Source organism: Acanthaster planci, unplaced genomic scaffold (assembly GCF_054643075.1).
Source record: "Acanthaster planci isolate LZ-2023a unplaced genomic scaffold, COTS_SCS Contig11, whole genome shotgun sequence".
NCBI lineage: Eukaryota > Metazoa > Echinodermata > Asteroidea > Valvatida > Acanthasteridae > Acanthaster > Acanthaster planci.
This window is the reverse complement of record NW_028257635.1, coordinates 30,058-49,809: the sequence shown is the minus strand read 5'-3', so window position 1 is coordinate 49,809 and position 19,752 is coordinate 30,058. Positions and strand designations below refer to the sequence as shown.

The 19,752-nt window shown below is 39.0% G+C and overlaps 1 protein-coding gene across 8 annotated transcripts in view; it reads right to left on the bottom strand.

Moving 5' to 3' along the window:
* Positions 1–19,488, bottom strand: part of LOC110990123 (uncharacterized) — a 184,459-nt gene extending 164,971 nt beyond the window's left edge. For 4 of the 8 annotated variants that reach the window (XM_087131750.1, XM_087131753.1, XM_087131748.1 and 1 more), the window contains exons 1-2: positions 14,561–15,171; positions 9,758–9,804 (exon numbers count right to left, since the gene is read on the bottom strand). In XM_087131750.1, coding sequence (XP_086987876.1) covers positions 9,758–9,784 — 27 coding nt within the window. In that variant the 5' untranslated portion in view covers positions 9,785–9,804; positions 14,561–15,171. Of the gene's footprint in view, positions 1–9,757; positions 9,805–14,560; positions 15,173–18,091; positions 18,170–19,468 lie in introns of those variants that run through there. The other 4 variants (XM_087131747.1, XM_087131746.1, XM_087131751.1 and 1 more) reach the window with 4 other exon arrangements.
* Between the last annotated feature and the right edge of the window lie 264 nt (positions 19,489–19,752).

The window sequence follows — 19,752 nt, the reverse complement described above, 5'->3', positions numbered from 1 at the left end:
AACCCAATCGCACTTACCGTGTAGATATAGGGCTTTGAAATATGCAACTTTGTGATGACGTAACATGACCCATGATGACATCATCATTACATCACTCATTGGGACACATGTACACTATGTCCAAACTTATTATGCAAGTATGTGTTTTTGTTGACGTAAACACAACATGTTCCATAATGCCCCAACTGCTCTCCATGCCTCAGTGGACATGTGAGAAATGCAATAGAAAAAGCGTTGTCTGTAACTCATGAGATACAAGTCCAAATGTGAGTTATTTTCAGAAAACACTGTCAAGAGTTATTATGGAACAGTCCACTGTACAGTACAGATTCACCATCATGTTACCAAAAATTCTTCTAGCAACCAGCAGAGAGGTATGCCTAAAGTATCCAGAACCACACGCTGTAAGGCCTTAAAGGAGGTTGCCAAGGTTCGAAAGGCTCAAAGACGACCACCTCTCAACAAAAACCACAAAGCCAAATGCATTTCCTGGGCTGAAAAATATATGAAAATTGACTTTTCACGCATTATTTTCACGGACGAGTGCAGAGCAACACTGGATGGACCAGATGGATTGGCCAGAGGATGGATAACTCAGGAGCAGTCTGCACCAGTGCAACTACGTCGACAACAAGGTAGGGGTGGAGTCATGTTTTGGGCTGCTATCATTGGTGATCAGATGATTGGACCATTTCGTGTTGAGGACGGTGTTAAACTGAACTCTGAAGGATATTGTGATCTTTTGAATGCCAACTTTGTGCCATAGTGGAAGCAGCATCCGCACCTTCGCACGCATCCCATTACACAAAAGCCTGGATGGAGCGCAACGGATTCAAGCAGGACCAGATCATGGAGTGGCCTGCTTGTTCACCGGATTTAAATCCGATGGAGAACCTCTGGTCGGTGTTGAAGCAGACAATTTACGCTATGCGATTAAGGAAGCAGCAGCACTTGTTTCGAAGGAAACAGTAAACAATTTGACAAAATCAGTGAACAGCAGACTGTTGAAAGTCATCAGCAAACAGGGTGGCTATATTGACATGTGACGTTTATTAGCATAAAATAGGATGCAACTGTTTATTTTTTGTTTGTTTAGTTTAGTTTTTGACATTTTGATTTTTTTCTGAAGGTGCAATCAAAACGATTTCTGCTTTACAATGACCTATAATCTGGAGAAAATAATAAAATATGACTGCAAACTTGTTGTTGCTATGTTGCACAATATCTCTGGACAATAGAAAACAAACGCTATGAAAAGATGACAATATTATAATGATCTGGATAAAATAATTGTTTGTTCTGAATTTCATTTGCAAATGAACATATAATCAATTTGAGGCAAAATAAATTGCAGCTTCAAATAATTTATCACCGCGGAACATTGGAGGCTCTTGTCACTATGTGGGTCAGTAGTGTTCACTTGCGGTTGCTGGCACGGTGATTTAATGCCTCGAATTAGTTACTGGCATGACCTTAAAAATGTTAGCACTGGAGAGTTACTCCCGGTCACTTTTGCTTGAGCAGCCGTGGCGTTTGGTTGGAAAAGAGAAAATCTGTCTGTTTTGCAAAAGCAACCCTCCTCCACCCCGTTCAGTGCCACCACCTGTCAGCCATAGCTTACTTTGATACTCTTTTGTTGCCTTGCAAAAAATGTTGATGTGCATTCCGTCGGTAGTCCACTTTGCCGATTCTAGAGTAATTGACAGCGATCCGGTAAATCCGGTACTCGGTTGCCAGTTTTACGGAGCCAGAAGGGAATTTCCCCCCTTTTTTCTCCTTAATGGTTTTAGGGGGGTTTTCACCCTTCTTAGAATGGCAAAGTCACCGACTTAGGTGGTTGTTTGGCGTGAATTTCATTCAGGTGTATTCTTATTAACGACACTTATGTGCCGAAAGGAAAGGCCTGATCCCTTCCTTTGTCGGGGAGTCACTAGATTATTAAGGGCCAAATTAAGAAAAGCCATTTCGTACTCACTAATTTCTGCCGTTTGACATAAATAGCTGTAAGTGGTTGTTGAAAATGCTCATCAGTTGCCCATTATTCCAGCAACCCACTGTAAGCCCAAGTCGGGCCGCACCTCTTGGAAATTGCTGTCCGATCCCAGCGTTAGATGGTTGGCCCAAAGTTATTGCATGCTGGAGTAAATCCTTGCTAATTTGTTCATGAAAGTTGGGTAATTTTGCATTCTGCTTTGTACCGCGCAGGTACATTCCCAAATTAATTTACCGCTCCATGTGCTTTGGGTGGAAACAAATGCTGATATGATAATTGCTTTTCATACATTTTTGCTGACAGCGCTATGTATTTGCTGATATAAGTTGCTGTTTCGCGTCACCAGGCTCGGGCGGGAACAATTGCTGACATTTGCTGATTGTCATAGTACCGGTACTTTTGCTGATATGTGCTGCAGTTCCGCGTCACCAGGCTTGGGCGGGAACAATCTCTGTAATTTTTGCTGAATAGCTACACTTTGCTTGAAATGCAATGTAAGATATACTTGCAGTTCCGCGTCACCAGGCTCGGGCGGGAACAATCTCTGTAATTTTTGCTGAATAGCTACACTTTGCTTGAAACGCAATGTAAGATATGCTTGCAGTTCCGTGTCACCAGGCTCGGGCAGGAACAATCTCTGTAATTTTTGCTGAATAGCTACACTTTGCTTGAAACGTAATGTAAGATATGCTTGCAGTTCCGCGTCACCAGCTTCGGGTGGGAACTATTTCCATATATTGCTGAGTTGCTATACTTTGATTGTGCCCAATGTATTTTTTGCAGTTCCACGTCACCAGCTTCGGGCGGGAACAACCTGAACTGTGTCAAGTTCAATAAACGGCTGCTCAGGCCAATCGACACAAAAGTTGGAATGCGAGTGTCCACCTCTCCCTGAGTTCAGTTCTCTGGTCCTGTGCATGCGGGGATAAATTATAATATTTGAAAACCAATAACTACACCAAAAGTGGTGTTTTGCAAAGGAATTTTAATTTTAACACTGAACTTTGCATTTGCATAAGTTTGGACACAGTGTATATTGGAGTGTTATGAATAGGGAATCTACTTACATGGGTAGTAACTTCAATTCAATTAAAATTTAAAGTGAATTGTTGAATTTGTTTCAGCCTATGTAAGGGGAAACATGAATGGTAACATTTGTAACGGTTGGACACCAAACTACATTGTGGTCTTTAAACATGGTTATTTTTTATATGAAAGGTACACAGAGACATTCACAAGTTTTTTATATCGCAGTTAACGGCTGATGGTTCAAAATCGTTGTACTATCAGCCACTGACATGTCTGTTTTTCATTGTTGTTATGCCCATGTAACGTTTGTGACATGTTGGACACCATATGTTACAAACGTTACCGCTTTCTTCTTTTCTTATTTTTGTCATAAATCAGCAATATTTTCCCGAAGCAATTGCTGGTATTCAAAAGAAGAACCATTTTGGAACAAATTAAAACTGTCAAGTATAGAAATACAATAACACATTGGTATCAGAAAATGGAAGTTGAACCCCTAATTTGTTAAGGTCACAATTTGATATCCTTTTTTTGCAATTTTTCTATATTAATAGGCCTGAGTCGGGTACCCGGGTACCCGCTCGTCGATTTCAAAACCCGGGTCCAAATTTCGGGGCCGGGTACCCGTAAAAACGTAAATAAATTAGGAACCAACATTCATGCATAAAATGTCTGTGAAATTTCTTATTGAAGGACAGACTTCATGGAAAACCACTGTGCCGATGAAAACCCGGTCCCGCGGTCATACATGAAACTTGAATTCGGAGATCGACAGCTAATTTTGTTACCCACTCCGCCCATTGTACCGCAAGTCTTTTCCTAGTTCCGGAATTTCCTAGTTCACAAGAGCGAAAAACCACTAAAATTCACGGGAGATAGGTCACCCGCTACATGTGATTTTAAATATTTCTTTAAATTGAATAGTCATATAAACCTTTGCATCCAATGTCTGCTTAATCAAAATGACTTTTTTAGAGTTTCCGTTTTTGTTCATATACCAAAAACTGCAAGCTTTTCCCCACTCTCGGATCGCGCGGCGTTACCACGCAAAGTCATTGCGAACTCAACTACACGGGCGCAGTAGAAATGTATGTGACGTAATGGGTTCGTCAACTGTGCGGCGCGGGGAGGGTAATGTTGATAGCTCACTGTACAGTTGGAAAGTAGAGTCAAACCTTACGCAATTTCTACCTTTTTAATTCATTGTAATTCTTATTTTTCATCTAATTTTCTCAAAATTAAAAGATTCTCTATTAGAAAAGCAATTTTTTTTAATGGTTTTGGCTGAAAATGGATTTTTCGTAGGGTTACTTTTTATTTGTGAAGACATTTTTGTCTCGATCCTAAACCGATCCAGAACTAGGTAAGGTGTCATCGTCACTTTCGTCGATCGATCCTGTGAGTCCAAATATAAAAGCTTAGATTTTGAAAAAAAAATTGAAGTATATCCAAAACACAAAGTTGACTTCTGACCATATTTCACTCGAATTTGAGGATTTTTTAGCTGCAGTCTTACTGAATAATTTGCGCGATCCGGAACTATGAAAATGACTGTACCAAACCTATATGAACAAGAGACCGAAAGAGTTTCGTCTTATGAGGGGGAAGTGCTGTTGATGTACATGTATACTTGCATGATTGTATTTGTAACTATCAAACCCTGTCGGCCTAAATGACTTTTGAGCGGAATAAGTAGTGCTTACTGTTTGAATTAAGAGTATTTTGCCAAATAAAACAATATGAATGAAAATTACTTTATGTCGGGATTGACAACGAAGCGAGAATGGACTGTGTAATATTCCAGCGGTACTGGGATTCCACACGGCGTGCGGTAGGTAGTGATCACGCACAAATTGTGCAGTTGATCGGCCTCTTTTTATAATCAAAGCACTAAATGTGCGCTACAAACCCAAAGAGTCAGAGAACCAGTTTAGTTAAGTTTTATACCAACAAATCTTCCGTTTCAAAATTATTTTTAAATTAAAGTAACTTGAACTTCCTCAGTGATTCAGCGGAACTGTGGATGAGGAATTGACCAAAAAAGCAGAAATGATGTTTTCTGTATGTATTAAAGCATTTCAAGTCCAAGTATTTTTTCATTCGAAAAAAAGGAAATGTTGACAGGTGCAAGTCATAATACAGTCGGCCAATCAAATGTCACTTGTCGAAGTACTTATACATTAAAATCTCGACAACTAAACCTCAGGGGAATGGAGTTATTCTGAAAAAGTATTTATTAAACTAAACCACTTCATCATGGTACGTACCTTCGTGTGGCAAAACTTTCATACCCCATAGTCATTTAACAACGTGAAGCGCTGCTATTTTTTTCATTTGGGCTTCCCTATGTGTGGTCACCTGACCTTTCTTTTTACGGTCACATGGCTGCTGCAGTGTCGGTGATTGGACTGCCTGAAGGGGACTACAATTGGGCCCGCGTTGCAATCAGGTTAGTTTCAGCGTCTTGAAAGCCAGGATTACACAGTTGCAGCGATGTTGATTTATGCAACGTGCTGGTCTTCATCAGAAAAGAAATGAACTTGCGATGACTCCTAACCCTGTATAGACTTCCGATACTTTCAACGCCGTTTGAAGCATTTTGGTGGCGTTTTTTTGAATCAGAAACTTCAAAATAAGTGGATGTAATGGTGTGGGCATTGTTCGAGTTACGGTGGTATTTTTGTACATAAAACTTTAAGCCTTTTAACCCATGACGTACATAGCACTGATCTGGTCCACACGTTACACGACCAGCGCTCACCATTTGTGCACGCCAGATGCGTTCTGCATGTACGTGGTCATGCAGCATCCGGGACATTTCCTTTGAGCGTTTGCAGGTGCGTTTATCATGCACATGGTTTGCAGCTCTGTTCTCTTTTCTGATGTTCCCCGTGAAGATTTGTTTTTCTGTTTCATACACCCACAAAAAATTTGCAAACTGAAGGTAACAATTTCGTTTGATAAAAAGGTAGGAGAGATTAACTCCGACGTTTAGAACAATGTTCTGCTTGCTTCCTATGTACGAAAAAGAACCGTGTTTCGGGCAAATAATCCACCGGGTCGCGCACAATGCCATTCGTTTTTAGACGATCTCTTTTCCGGGTACCCGATGTTAACAAAAAACGGGTACCCGGTTCTAAAAATACCCGCAAATGCACACCCATATATATTAATTTACTGAGAAATTTAATTCCGATCTCCACCGATCATAAACTTATCTCCGTTATCTCTTTCTATATAAGCACACATAAAATTTTTTTAAAACCCAAAATATCTAACACTAAGGTTATTCAATCTTGATCCAATTTTGGGAACCCAAAATCTCTCCAGTATTGAATTGTAGTATATTGCCATTACCTACATGTAACTAACATATTGTCGAAAAAATATTGATTCTACCGTATTTGGTTCCTGAGATAAACAAAAGGTCCAAAAATCAAGGAAATTCACATAAAATCACATGATGCTGTCATCAACACGGCAGTGCATTTTTTGTCTATAACAAGTCCCGTAATACTTGTGTACAAACTTTCAATTGAATCGGAGTTGTAGTTCTTGAGATATAGAGCTCTAAAGTTTGCTTTTTTGTAGTGACGTCACATGACACGTGATGACGTCACCATTACGAAAATGACTTAGAACCAATGTGGGGTGGAGGTCTAACTATATGTCAAGTATGAAGTGAATCAGAAAAGAAACAATTGCCAAAGTGGCACCTAGAAAAAAACGTGTAATCCTAGATGGGATTTCTAGCGGAATAAAAAAAAAACCCTGGAGGTTCTATGTCTGTTTGCCAACAGAACATAGGGCTTTTTCGCCGAATGTTATTGAACTTTTTTGATAGGCATGCCATGCAACAAGAATTTTGAATGTATGATGTTGCATTAGTGAGATATGGCAAAAAAAGTCAATGGCAAAAAGTAAACATTCAAAAAGCAATAATAAATCACCTGTGACATCATCATGACATCATTACTATGGTAATATCTTTGTGTTGGGGTAGTTGCCTTGTCTAAGTATTGCGAAGATCAACATTTTATACATGACTAAAATTCATGCTTTGGATCTGTGTACAAAGTAAATGGGAAAATCAAATATTCAAAAATCAATAATAAATCACCTGATGACATCATCATGACGTCATTACAATGGTAATATCTTTGTAATTGGAATAGTTGCCTGATGTCACTTTTGTGAAGATTGACGCTTCATAAATGACCAAAATTAAGGCTTTTAATCTGTGTACTAAGTCAATTGGAAAATTAAATATTCAAAAATAAATAATAATTCATTTGATGACATCATCATGATGGCATTTCAGATGTTGTGTAATTGGACTACTATCTACTGTACTTACCCACCAAGTTTCACAACTATCGAACTTGTGTGTTTTGCAAAATCACCTTTTTGATGACGTCATCATGACGTCACACAATTTTCCAAATTTTGTGCATTGACGTATTGGCCAACAAACCTAACACAAAAAGAATTTTGAATTTATTATATTTGGTTAGTGAAACATGGCAAAAGCCCTTAAAAATTCAAAATTATGTATAAAATTACATGATCATGTCATGATGACGTCATCCCAATTTTTATATATAACACATCCCTGTCTAACCACATATCAAGTTTCAACCCAATTGGACTTATCGTTCTGTAGATATAGGGCTTTGAAATATGTAACTTCGTGATGACGTCACATGACCTATAATGATGTCATCATGATGTCACACTTCCCGGCACGCTTCATAATGATCACGCTTCATAACGATCAGATGTTCGCTTATATGTGTTTTTAAAAATCGCTTTTTTTATGGCATCATCATGAAGTCACACCAATATCGTGAATTGTAGTATATTGCCATTACCTAACAAACATATTGTCATGAGATATAAATGAAAGGTCCAAAACAAAAAAACAGTAAAATCGAGTAAATTCACAGAAAATCACATGATGACACATGTAAGACATCCCGATATACTTGCATACCAAGATTCAATTGAATCGGAGTTGCACTTCTGGAGATACAGAGCTCTAAAGTTTGCATTTTTGGAATGATGTCACGTGACTCGAGATGACATCACAGTGACGAAAAGTTCTAGGACCAATGTGGGGAGGTGGTCTATGTGCCAAGTATGAACTTGATCGGAAGTGAACCGCCTGCCAAAGTGGCACCCAGAAAGAAACACGTGTTATCCTATGGGTTTTGAAGTGGAAAAAAAATCAAGAAAAAAATAACAAAAACAATAGCTGTTTCGCAGGATGCGCAACAGCTAATAATAATAATTAAAAAAACAAGGGAAAAAAAAGAACAAGAACAATAGCTGTTTCGCAGTATGCTTTCAGCAGGCAATTGGCCACTGATGAGTGCCAGACCTGGATGACAGGTAGTGGGGTCAATGTGAATTGTTTGCATGTATAGTGTACTTGCAGTGCCAGCATAAGGCACAAGAAGTATGTTAGCACGGCGGGTACATGTGTACAAGTAGCAGGACCTCAGAATATTGCTTTTTTTTCAAGCTACACCATCTTTTCAGAATATCAACCTGAGGCATTCTTGTTTGCAGGAGTTTGCAGGATTCAGGCAGTGGTGTTCAGCATGTTCAGTCACAACTATCGCAGGATTTTGCTGGATTCAAGTTACTTGGGACTTTTACATCACATTGAAATTAATTTGCAGGATTCAGGTTACGTCCATAAAAAAGGGGTAGGGAGTTACGGTTAAAAATTAGGCCTTAACGTTGTCAAGTAAAAATTAAGAGTTCATTTGCAAAAACAGATATGTCCATTTCTGAAAATTTCATCAATCCTGTTTTCCTAGTCCTTAACCCTAACTCTCCTGAATCGTCCAATTTTAATATGATTTTACAAACACCCTAGTGAGTTGCAGTTAATGTGAAGAAATAGCAGTACACCTGAACACAGGACAATTAGTTAAGTGTGACAACTCCTGTTGGTCACAATTAATTATCCTGTGTTCAGATGTACTGCTTTACGTTTCTTTACATTAAGAGCTACGAAAACAAGACCAATGAAAATTTTCAGAAATGGAGTTATCCGTTTTTGCAAATGAACTCTTCAAATGCTCTTGGGCTTGTATAAAAGTCAACATTGCTTGTCCAGCTGGCCAGTGAACAAAGTTTTTTGTAATGATATTTAAAGTTCAAAGTAGCAGAAGACAAGCTAAATACTCAAAATGTGACAGATTGAAAAAGAAAAAGACAACATTCACTCAACTGCAAGTAACAAAGGGATGCCAAAGGGATTCCACTGAAGTTTGGTGTTTTAAAGATGCACATTTACTTGTTATGGTCTATTTTCACAAACTGGTTGGAGATTTTTCATAAATACACATGTAGGCCTTGTCAAGCAGTGAGAACTATTCTAACATCGTAATCCTTTACGAGCGGCAGGAAGGCTTCAATTAGGTCTTGTCAAGAAATTGCACACTTACATCAGGGGCTGAGTGAAAAATGTCATCGGCATTTTATCCTGATTTTCAACCTGCAATTCCGGTGTACTGTACATTGACATGTACATGGAGAATCAGGAACTGCTGCAGCTGTACCATTCTAATCAAGTAAACTCTCAGATCTTAAATGTCATTTTAACACCAAAAAATTGTGAAACTGCAGTAAAATTATTGTCAGTTAATTGTCAGTTAATGAAGGAAACTGCATTTTCACGGTTCTCAAATTTACAGTGTGACTTCATTATGAATTTTTACATACCGTACACATTCCCTTTCTTTCCATCATTCAAGTCCATCAAAAGACATCTATTAAGAAAGATAAAAAGAAGCAAGTAATAAAAGAAGCAAGTAATAAAAGAAGCAAGTAATAAAAAGGTTTGTTGTAATGGTGTATTGAGAATAAATTACCTTGCTGATACCAGTCCTCAATCCTTCAGCTCAAGTTACATGTAATCACTGTGTTAATAATAATATACATGTAGCTGTACCCAGCGCATGTACAGCTAGTATGTTCGGGTTCCGCGGTCCCAACATCAGAAAGATTTCCATAATACTTTCACTTATTTTCCTGTAAAGTGACTTACAACCCCCTAGATAGTAATTACAGGTCATAAAAGTCAATTTGAGCAGTTAGAAAATGTAAGCATTTTCTTAAGTGACAAAATGTAAGCATTTACTTAGCAAAACACTTAGAATTTGTCAGACCAGTTTTATAGGGTTTGTACACAGGGTGTTCAGTGAAATCTTTCCCTTGCAGGAATACATGTATGCAGGATCCAGGTTACTACATGTAGGCCTATTGCACCACATGACATTGCAGGATTCAGGTTACTTGAGGAATTGTGATAAAAGAGGATTTTGCATGATTCAGGTTATGTATGTAGCCTAAACTTGTACATTTGCAACAGAGGGTCAGTCAGTGAAACGCTTACAATTGCTGGGAAATGAGACACCCTTAGGGGCCATTCATAATTTTCAATGTTTTAAAATTCCGACTTTTTTCGAAATTGTTGGTGGGTGGGTTAAGGTAAAAAATTGAAAATTGAAATTCTCTTTTTCTTCAAAAAATGTTGAAAATGTACCCAAAAAATGAAATCTCAACTTGCCCAACTCAGCATAAGCATTCCATTTTACGTCTCTTTACTGCTACATTACAGCAGTGCTAAAATGCTGCATTGTGCATCGCTGTATATTTTTATAATGCGTAGACTTGGATATGCGGCTGATTTCACGGCGAAACTGCGCAAATGCTTAACTCGACTTTTGCGGCAGTAAGTTTGATACATTACACAAAATGCTGCACAAGTTGACTTACGCAGTTGCGCACAGTTTAATGCACATCACTAACAGTGTAACGTACACGTACATGTACGTCACATGGTGCGACGATATAAGGTTCAAAGGTACAATGTAGATGTCGTTGCCACCTCCGTGATTTGCTCATGGCGACTCAAAATCCTCTGAATTTACCTCCAAAATGCTCCCAAAATCACTCATGCGTCCAGCTACGGACCCAGTGAGAATAATACTGGTAGATTCTTGTAATGACGATGGTTTTGCTCACTGTTGCGAAGAAAAGATAAATTTCAACTGGAAAAGTGAAGACGTCCTGACGACTTTTGTTTCGTTCTGTTGCCGATGATGTCACCATATACATGTAGTCTGGTTCCCGGACCACTGATTTTGGAGTGATCAGAATCTTTGGTCCGGAAACCATACTATACGGTGCCATCATCGGCATTTTGAACAACGTAGTGATTTCGGGGTCGTTTTTTACAAACTAAGGTGTTCTATGATTAGCGACCGCATACAGGCTACTGTGCATCGCTACTGCACATCACACTGCCGAAACAAAGTTGTATGCAAAACTTGGTCTCTGCACCAAAAATTGGTTTCGCTTGGCTTGCGCAAAGCATTTTGGGATAGCATCATTCACGTGGACATCATTTTGTTGACGAAGACCAACCCCAGCGACTGCTGAAAAACACACAAATTGTCAATTTTATGCCAGTTTTACAAGGATTTGAAGGGTAACTGAATTTTTGAACTTAAAAATATTAAACAAGGGGGCCTTGGATTTGAAAAAGAATAGCAGAAATAGAAAGACAGACATCAAAAAAGGGTCAAAACGATGTATTTTTACTGGGATACTGTTGCACGAATTTTCGATGGCGAATTTAAACACCTACATGTACATGTATTTAATGCGGCACGGCATGGGAGAAATACGAAATCAAGCCCTCAGATTTGTGTACAGGAATTCATTTTATGATGGATTATTGTGAAGAAATTATAAATTATTGACATTTAAAGATATTAGAACAATCAAAACCTCCTAATAATAATGAAATTCACGCAATTAGACACCTGTAGTTTAACATCCAGAGGGAATAAGTTTTACAAACAGCATGGCATGTGGTTAAGGAAGTTAAGGAAGAAAAGACCAGGAATTTTTTTAACAAAGCGGCAGCACAAAGAAAATTCTGTGCGAATCGTTCGCCTGCATCGTGCCCATCGTTGGCAAATTCTGCACTAGGCCTAGTGCAAGTGAGCAACGCGACAGGATCAGAAGAGACCAACTGTTCCCCTTGGACTCCTAAATCTATTACCGAGGTATAACAAAACAATTGTTACCTGTGTTGACATAGTCCACGGGTTCTGTACACCCTCGGCGGCGGCTTCACCTCGGGTGCCATTTGCCGCTTCGGGTGTACAAAACACCATGGACCGTGTCACAGCAGGCAACAAATTATGTATAGTGTCATCAGTATCTCTGCATTCCTAATGTTTACTTAAAAGTGACAAAAAAGTGTACAAACACCTGAAATACCTGCTAAAAGGTTTGTTTGAAATACATGTGCATGTTTAAAGTTGTAAAATACTAAAATGACTTCATGAATTCAAGTAAACAGCTGGGCTACTGAGAATCTTCAAAGTAAAGTAAAGAAACACAACTTTAAATACAAGTGTACTTTTTTCTCCACTTACTGGCAATGGATTATCATACATTATTAAATGTCTTAATCAGGCATTAAAATGGTGATACAATACTTGTGACATCAAACATCAAAGAATTAATTCGAACTGCTGTAATTGGAAAAAAATGACATCTTTACCTTATTTACTTTCAGTGTTATAGTCAGTCAATTTTGTTTACTACTTTGTTTACATTAAGAAAAGTTAGTAAACAAATAAGAGTGCATTGTTGACAAACAAAATGAATGCAACTTTGATCCCTTGACTTGTGAGATTAATGACACTGTTGTTAGCTCTTAACCACTTCGATTCTCTTCATTTTTCTTTGTTCTATCCACTAAATCAATAAAAGTTGTTTATCATTCGTTACTATGGCGACAAATGTTTATGTCGTAAACAAAATGATTTGATAATTATGCAAAATTATTAAGAAAACATTTTGGAACCAGACAGTGTTTAAAATACAGGCATTCGCATTTGTTTACGGATTTGTTTACTGTTGTAAACAACAAAAGAATCATTCTCTGGGAACAGTTGAAACAATAGGAAAATGAAGACCATTATCAATGGTGTCGAAAATCTTAAAATGTCAATAACTTGGTCATTTTACTACCGATTTTAATGATTCAAAAAGATTATTGATCAGAATTAAGTCCTTAGCAATAATAGATGAACACATGCTCATTGCTGCAAAACAATTTTGGAAAATTGTTTGCAGTCCCTACTACGATGCCTCGTTTTGCTGATTTGTGATCATTTCCAGAGCCATTTTCACATCCCGAACACAAATGGCTCTGGAAATCATCACAAATCAGCGAAACGAGGCATCGTAGAACACCCTAATAGGCAAAGTATTTATGGGGGCCATAGAATCCTCCCAGCCGGTTTTTAGGGGGATAATTTCAGAAAGGCATTTTTTTCCCATTTCCTGGATTTTTTCCACATGTGGATGTGATACCAAGGAATAAGACGCAGTCCCCTTGGCATCAAACTGGTGCTACGTTACGGCTAACTCGTTAGTGTCACTGCGTATGTGCCTAAACTCGAGTATAGAGGCTGCCATGTGGGATACTCGATTTCGCGAGTCCGTACAGACTGTAGTCATGGTCCAAGACGATAGTGATCGATAGTGGATAGTGTACTGCGCGCTCTGGAATTACACCACTGTCCCGCGTCATGGCCAGTCACACTATCGTCTTGGGACTTTTGCATTGGAGGTTTAACTTTTTCTTTATTTTCTCCTTGGCTTTCCGAGGGAAACAATCAGCTGTCGCAAAATGACTTTGCCTTTTGCAGACCAATTAGGTGTGTCAACCACAGTTCAAACATACGCGATGTGCAGTGATCAATCATCCATGCATTCTGAGGGAACCAATCAAGCGCGATCGACCATTGTAAACATGACACGCTAAAAACAAGGAGCTGCGTTAGAGCTGGAACTGCGTGGTGTTTTGTTCGAATTTAAACAGTGATTGGCATAAAAGGAAAATGCCCCACTTCTGCTAAAGTCCCAAGACGTTGGTATGAGAGAGGAGAAACCGTTTATTAGGCTGTTCAGTGACGTCACAAATTTGTTCGGACGACTGGCGTTTCACACTACTCAACATGATACAAAAACAATTATTTACAAAGCCTGATCACCGACATACAATATATGACTCACATATTGTTACTGAATATCTCATTTCTCATCTGTGAAAGTTTTAATTCAATACAACCAATATTAAGAAAGTTACGGTATGAAAAACGGTGAAAAAGTCACCTAAATCTGGAACTCCACGCACGCGCGTGATCGGCCCAGTTTTTACCGAGACTCGCTCCGTATTGACTTGCCTTTCCAGAAGCAGGCACAGGGGTTGTAAAGGTCTTACCATTGTGAAAATGCTGGGTATGAAGGGGGGTTAATGGGTTACATTTTGAGGGGTCAAACGGAAAAATTGGCCAAGAATTGCAAAAATGGCAACAAACAGAAGATTTCAGTGGCATATTTATTACATCATTTTTGTATTTTCTGCTCGTTTGGGTTTTAATATTGATAAGTGATAGTAATACTTCAATAGCACTCCGCACTAATGACGTCACATACCCGGATGTCAGACACACTTTCCACGACTGCACTAGCGATCGCGGGGCTGGGGAGTGGCCGTCCATGTCAATCATGTTGTAAAATGGCTTCGACAAGTACATTCATCAACATTACTCTAAACGAAGATGACAGTATCCCCGGCGCAAAACTGGATGTTGACCATCTTGAAGAATATTCTAACACCCAAATGAAGCCTTGGTTGCAATGCCGTGGACTAAAAATTACCAGCAACAGGAGCGACTTATTCGTCTTGTCGAAATCCTTTCGTTCACAGGCTTGATTCCAGTGATCGCATTATTCACCTTGCGTAACTGACTTTGGGAAAGGCAAAAAGAAAACTCCTTCCATGTGGGGCTTGTCATAATATCTTGAGTCACTGTTACAAGTGCCATAACAGCAATGTTTAGTAGACACAATGTCGTTTTTGCTTTATAAAACGTCTAAAAAACCATGAAAGACAAGGCAAGACAAGACGAAAAACACACTCAGACATGCACAGTTGCAGCACCGATGTGAAGTTAGTTCCTCGTTCCTCGTTTAACGTTCGACATTCAACGTTGAACAAGTAACTGTTCCATGAATGAACGTTGAATAAGTAACCGTTTGACATTCAGGGTGCACTCGCCTAAATGGCTATGGAGTGCAACAGGGACAAAAAACAAGCTGTTTCCAATATATGTTAATTTGAAGCTTTGCATGGGGAAGTCATGAGATGTATAGTACAATAGGCTTGCCGTTGCAGCATGGACTAAGTCTCTGAGAAGATGTGTGGTTATTAAAAGAACCAGTAAGTGCTGACTCGACTTTTCGGTCAGGATACTCTCGCTTTCCTTTGGAGAGGGTGCTAGACTCAAGACCTTAATTTCAACCAGGGAAAAACCTATTTCGACTCTGAATAGGGGTCTCACAACCTTTTGTAAACTTAACGCAGACATTCGCATAGTTTTTCCCTGGTTGAAATTAAGGTCTTGAGTCTAGCACCCTCTCCAAAGGACAGCGAGAGTATCCTGACCGAAAAGTCGAGTCAGCACTTACTGGTTCTTTTAATAACCCCACATCTTCTCAGAGTTCACCATTCAAATCAACATATATTGGAAACAGTTTGTTTTGTTCCTGTTGCACTCCATAGCCATTTAGGCAAGTGCACCCTGAATGTCAAACGGTTACTTATTCAACGTTCGAATATGGAACAGTTACTTGTTCAACATTGAATGTCGAATGTCAAACGAGGAACAAGAAACCAACTTCACACCGCCAGTTGCAGCTCACGAATTGCGATGTTTGTCTGAGATCCGGGTAATTGCGTGGCGTCACAATATTGAGCTTGCTATTTTTAGCGTAAGTGCGGAACGCTATTGTTTCTTTCATTTTATGTGATTTTTTAAACGAAAGTCATGCGTACACCCCTTCTAAAAATGGTGTTCTCCAAGCTGTGGCGTCAAATTCTGGCATCCGGGAACTTTGCACCTATTCTTGGTCAAGTTCCCAATACCAATTAGCAATGAAGGAATGTGCATTGAATTGGGGCGATGACTATTTGCACCAGACATGGCATCGCATGTGGGCCGGTGTTATCGCAATCGGCATGATCGCGCGATGAATAAAAAATGTGTTGATCGCTCGTTGAAATAGTTTCACGGTCCAAAAAACTTCAGAATGTAGACAGATCAGAAGAGGATTTGGTAAATTTTTCTGCCCAATACTCTACAACTTTTTGAAGAGTTACAGTCACTTTTTGAAATTCGAGATTTGTGGAATATTGTGAGACATCACTGCACTGCAGCGCTGCACGCATGCTGCACGTATCGGTACGTAGGCCTACCTAGTACTGGTGTGTCAAGCACAGATTGTCAAATCAAATACAGAAATGTCTTTCACTTTTAAATGAAAAAAAGTTTAAACACATTTCTTTTTCAATAATTCAATGAAGCATACTTTTTATTTTGTATCTTTTTTTTCTTGTTTAATACTGTTATTGTTTTATCATTGTTTCACTTTCACCTGTGAATGTGATCATTCACTGACACTTTTTGTACATCATAATATGCCAATATGGCCTTGATCCACTTAAGGCCAAACAAAATATATTGTGTATATGGTAAAGGGCTGAAAAAAATTCCAGGTAGGTAAGTCGGAAAATAATTTTATATTGTGAATTTTTTTTATCTCACTTCTGCTTGCCCATGCGCGTTCTTTTGAAATGTTTCAAACAAACCATATTTATGTAGGCCTATGTTGCATTTCACGATCGCATAATAAATAAAAATCTGAATTGCTCAATAAAAGAGTTTAACAGCAGAGAATTTACAATCCTGAATACAATTTCAAAAATTTGGCAAAGTTGGCCGTGACGTATGTGAATTATTTGTAGGGGAATTGTGCCGTGGTGCGGCACAGATCAGGGCCTGAAAACCTTAACACTTATTCGCTGGTGCTCACTGCTCGTCCTCATGCATCAGATTAAAGTGAGCTCTCCACGCACACCAGTTCAAGTCACTGCATTTTTTAATGCAAACTTTAAGTTCTGAGATTGTCGCGATTTTTATTTATTTTATTTAAACGGTAATACAGATATGTTTTTGTCAAAATCATGGTCAGTTTCAAGGGTGAACAATGTTTGTTTGTGGCAAATTAAAATACTTAAAATGTTTGAAATTTGTTCATTCAAAATTATTATTTCAGCCTTCAAAATGGCAATAAATAGTTTGAGGTCGGCAATTTGGCCAAAAAAATTCCAGGTCGGTCAGGTTACCTTAAACACACCATTTTTTTTGTTTGGCTTAATTAGAAACAACAAGGTTTCCATGGAAACAACTACATTTTTCTTATTCTAGATTTAGATAAAAAGTTGTCCTCAGGCACATGAATAAATGAAATCAGAGCAAAATCAACCACATTAGTTTGTGACTACATGTACATGTATAACGTTACATATTTAATTTGACATGACAAGTGTATTGGCTTGTTTCCATGGCAACAACATTTATTGGGCAAGGGTTGACATTATTTCAATTGGCACATATCCCCAAAGTAGCTTTATCATGAAATTTAGCTGATCACTGGTGATGTACATTTCACAATGGTTATTGATGTTTTCACATTTTTGTATTGACTTGTGATATTAAAGTCGAGTTTCCGTGGCAACGGCTAGAATCCAGCACTTCACCGATCTTTAAGAAATATAAAATTGTGGGCATTTGTCAGTTTATCAAAGGTGGAAAACCTGGTGTGAATTGGAAATCTATGGTGAAAATATTCACCATTTTTAAAGTTTTTTATTAGTAAACTAGCAAAAATGGTGCCACACTTTTGCATATATTTAAGTGCAATTAGCCTAGCCCCACTAGTGTGGTACGGACTCTCACTCCCGATCCATCCTTAGCCACACATCCGTATACGCAATTTTGTGTCGGCGTACTGAACATTTTTGGCGCACCCACTTATAATCGTGGGCGCAATTTCTTTTGAACACAAACATGATTCTTGACCTTTCCGTTTTCTAAATACCATTTATTGAATGATTTCACTCACGTTATTCAGGTATTTTCCAGTCTTTTTCCTTTATCCATTCAATCTTACGGGCTCTCTCCACAGTCGCCATCTTTAAAATAAGGTCGTTGAGCATTACGTCACTTGACCCTTCGTCGTCTCAACGGCTGTTCCATGTCAAGACATCTAAACTACTGCCAAAGTTTTGGAAGAGTCTATTGGTAAATGTAGTATCTTATCGCTCAGTCCGTTTATAACATGTCTTGACATGGAACAGCCGCTGAGACGACGAGGGGTCAACTGACGTAATGCTCAACGACCTTATTTTAAAGATGGCAACTGTGAGACTGAGCTCGTTAGATTGAATGACAGAGGAAAAAAGACTGGAAAATACCTGAATAACGTGAGTGAAATCATTCAATAAATGGTATTTAGAAAACGGAAAGGTCAAGAATCATGTTCGTATGCAAAAGAAATTGCGCCCATGATTATAAGTGGGTGCGCCAAAAATGTTCAGTGCGCCGACACGAAATTGCGCATACGGATGGGTGGCTAAGGATAAATCGGGTGATCCGTGCCACACTAGTGGGGCTACAATTAGCCTAGTTGTTCCAAGAAATACCCTTTTTTAATTTAAAAATTCATCTCTGGAACAGAAAGTCCAATTTTCTTGAAATGAAGTTTGAAATCCTCCATTTAAAGTAACCTTTCATATTGATATTGTTTTTGATGCAGCAGGGGGCATTAAAAATTTTCACCAGAAAACCCTTCGTTTTTGCCCGGCCCGCGCACGGCGACGCCGCTACACAACAATGCAACTATCGCTCTCAATTACCGACGTCTCGGGCCAAGGCAGACTGCCGACATGGCCGATAGGCCATGGTCATAGTACAGTTGGCGATTGTGTAGTTGGGGACCCCGTTCCCTATAAGAGAACAAAATTCTATTTCCAAACTTTTGGACTCACCTACATGTAGGTAGGTGACAGTGACATCATTTTCAATATGTGCAGAATTAATTTTGTGAAAGAGGGCAGGGTTTTGAGTTTTTGAGGGAAATTATGGGGCACAAATGACCGCACATGACACACGACGAATGCACTCTCTGTAACGAGTAGTCTGGTTCCGGACCATAGACTCTGAACATCACAGAGACGGAGACCTGACTAATAAACGAGGCGACATTCGCGTGGTACCGAAAAAATTGGTCAGAAAGTTGGATTTTCTGCCTGATTTCGGTTCTAAAATTGAAAGAGATAGGGATGGGTATATTTTTGGAGAGTGTTCCCTGAAGTTACAGGCTTTAGGAAGCGATAAAACTTTGTGGGAACTCTAGAAAAAGGCGAGGGTCCCTAACTACACAATCCCCGTACAGTTTGTGTTCCTTCCTCATGGTACAACGAACACAGACATGACTCACCTGAGTCCAAAGTCAAGACACTGTTGACAGTACTATGTGTACTGCTGTCGCCGCAGCGTCGATCGACAACACCACTGTCACAAAGATAAAGATTGCAAAGTTTTCAGACCAAGTTCAATGACGTAAATGTAGCGGAGGAAAGCTGTACACCAAAAAGAATCTTAAAAAGACGAAAAAAACTATGTCCGGGGGCCCTGGCTCTATTGATAGGACGCAAAATGCTTGATAAAGTTGGGATACAGAGAGATTTTGGGTTACACAAAAAAATAAACGAACCCTTTTTA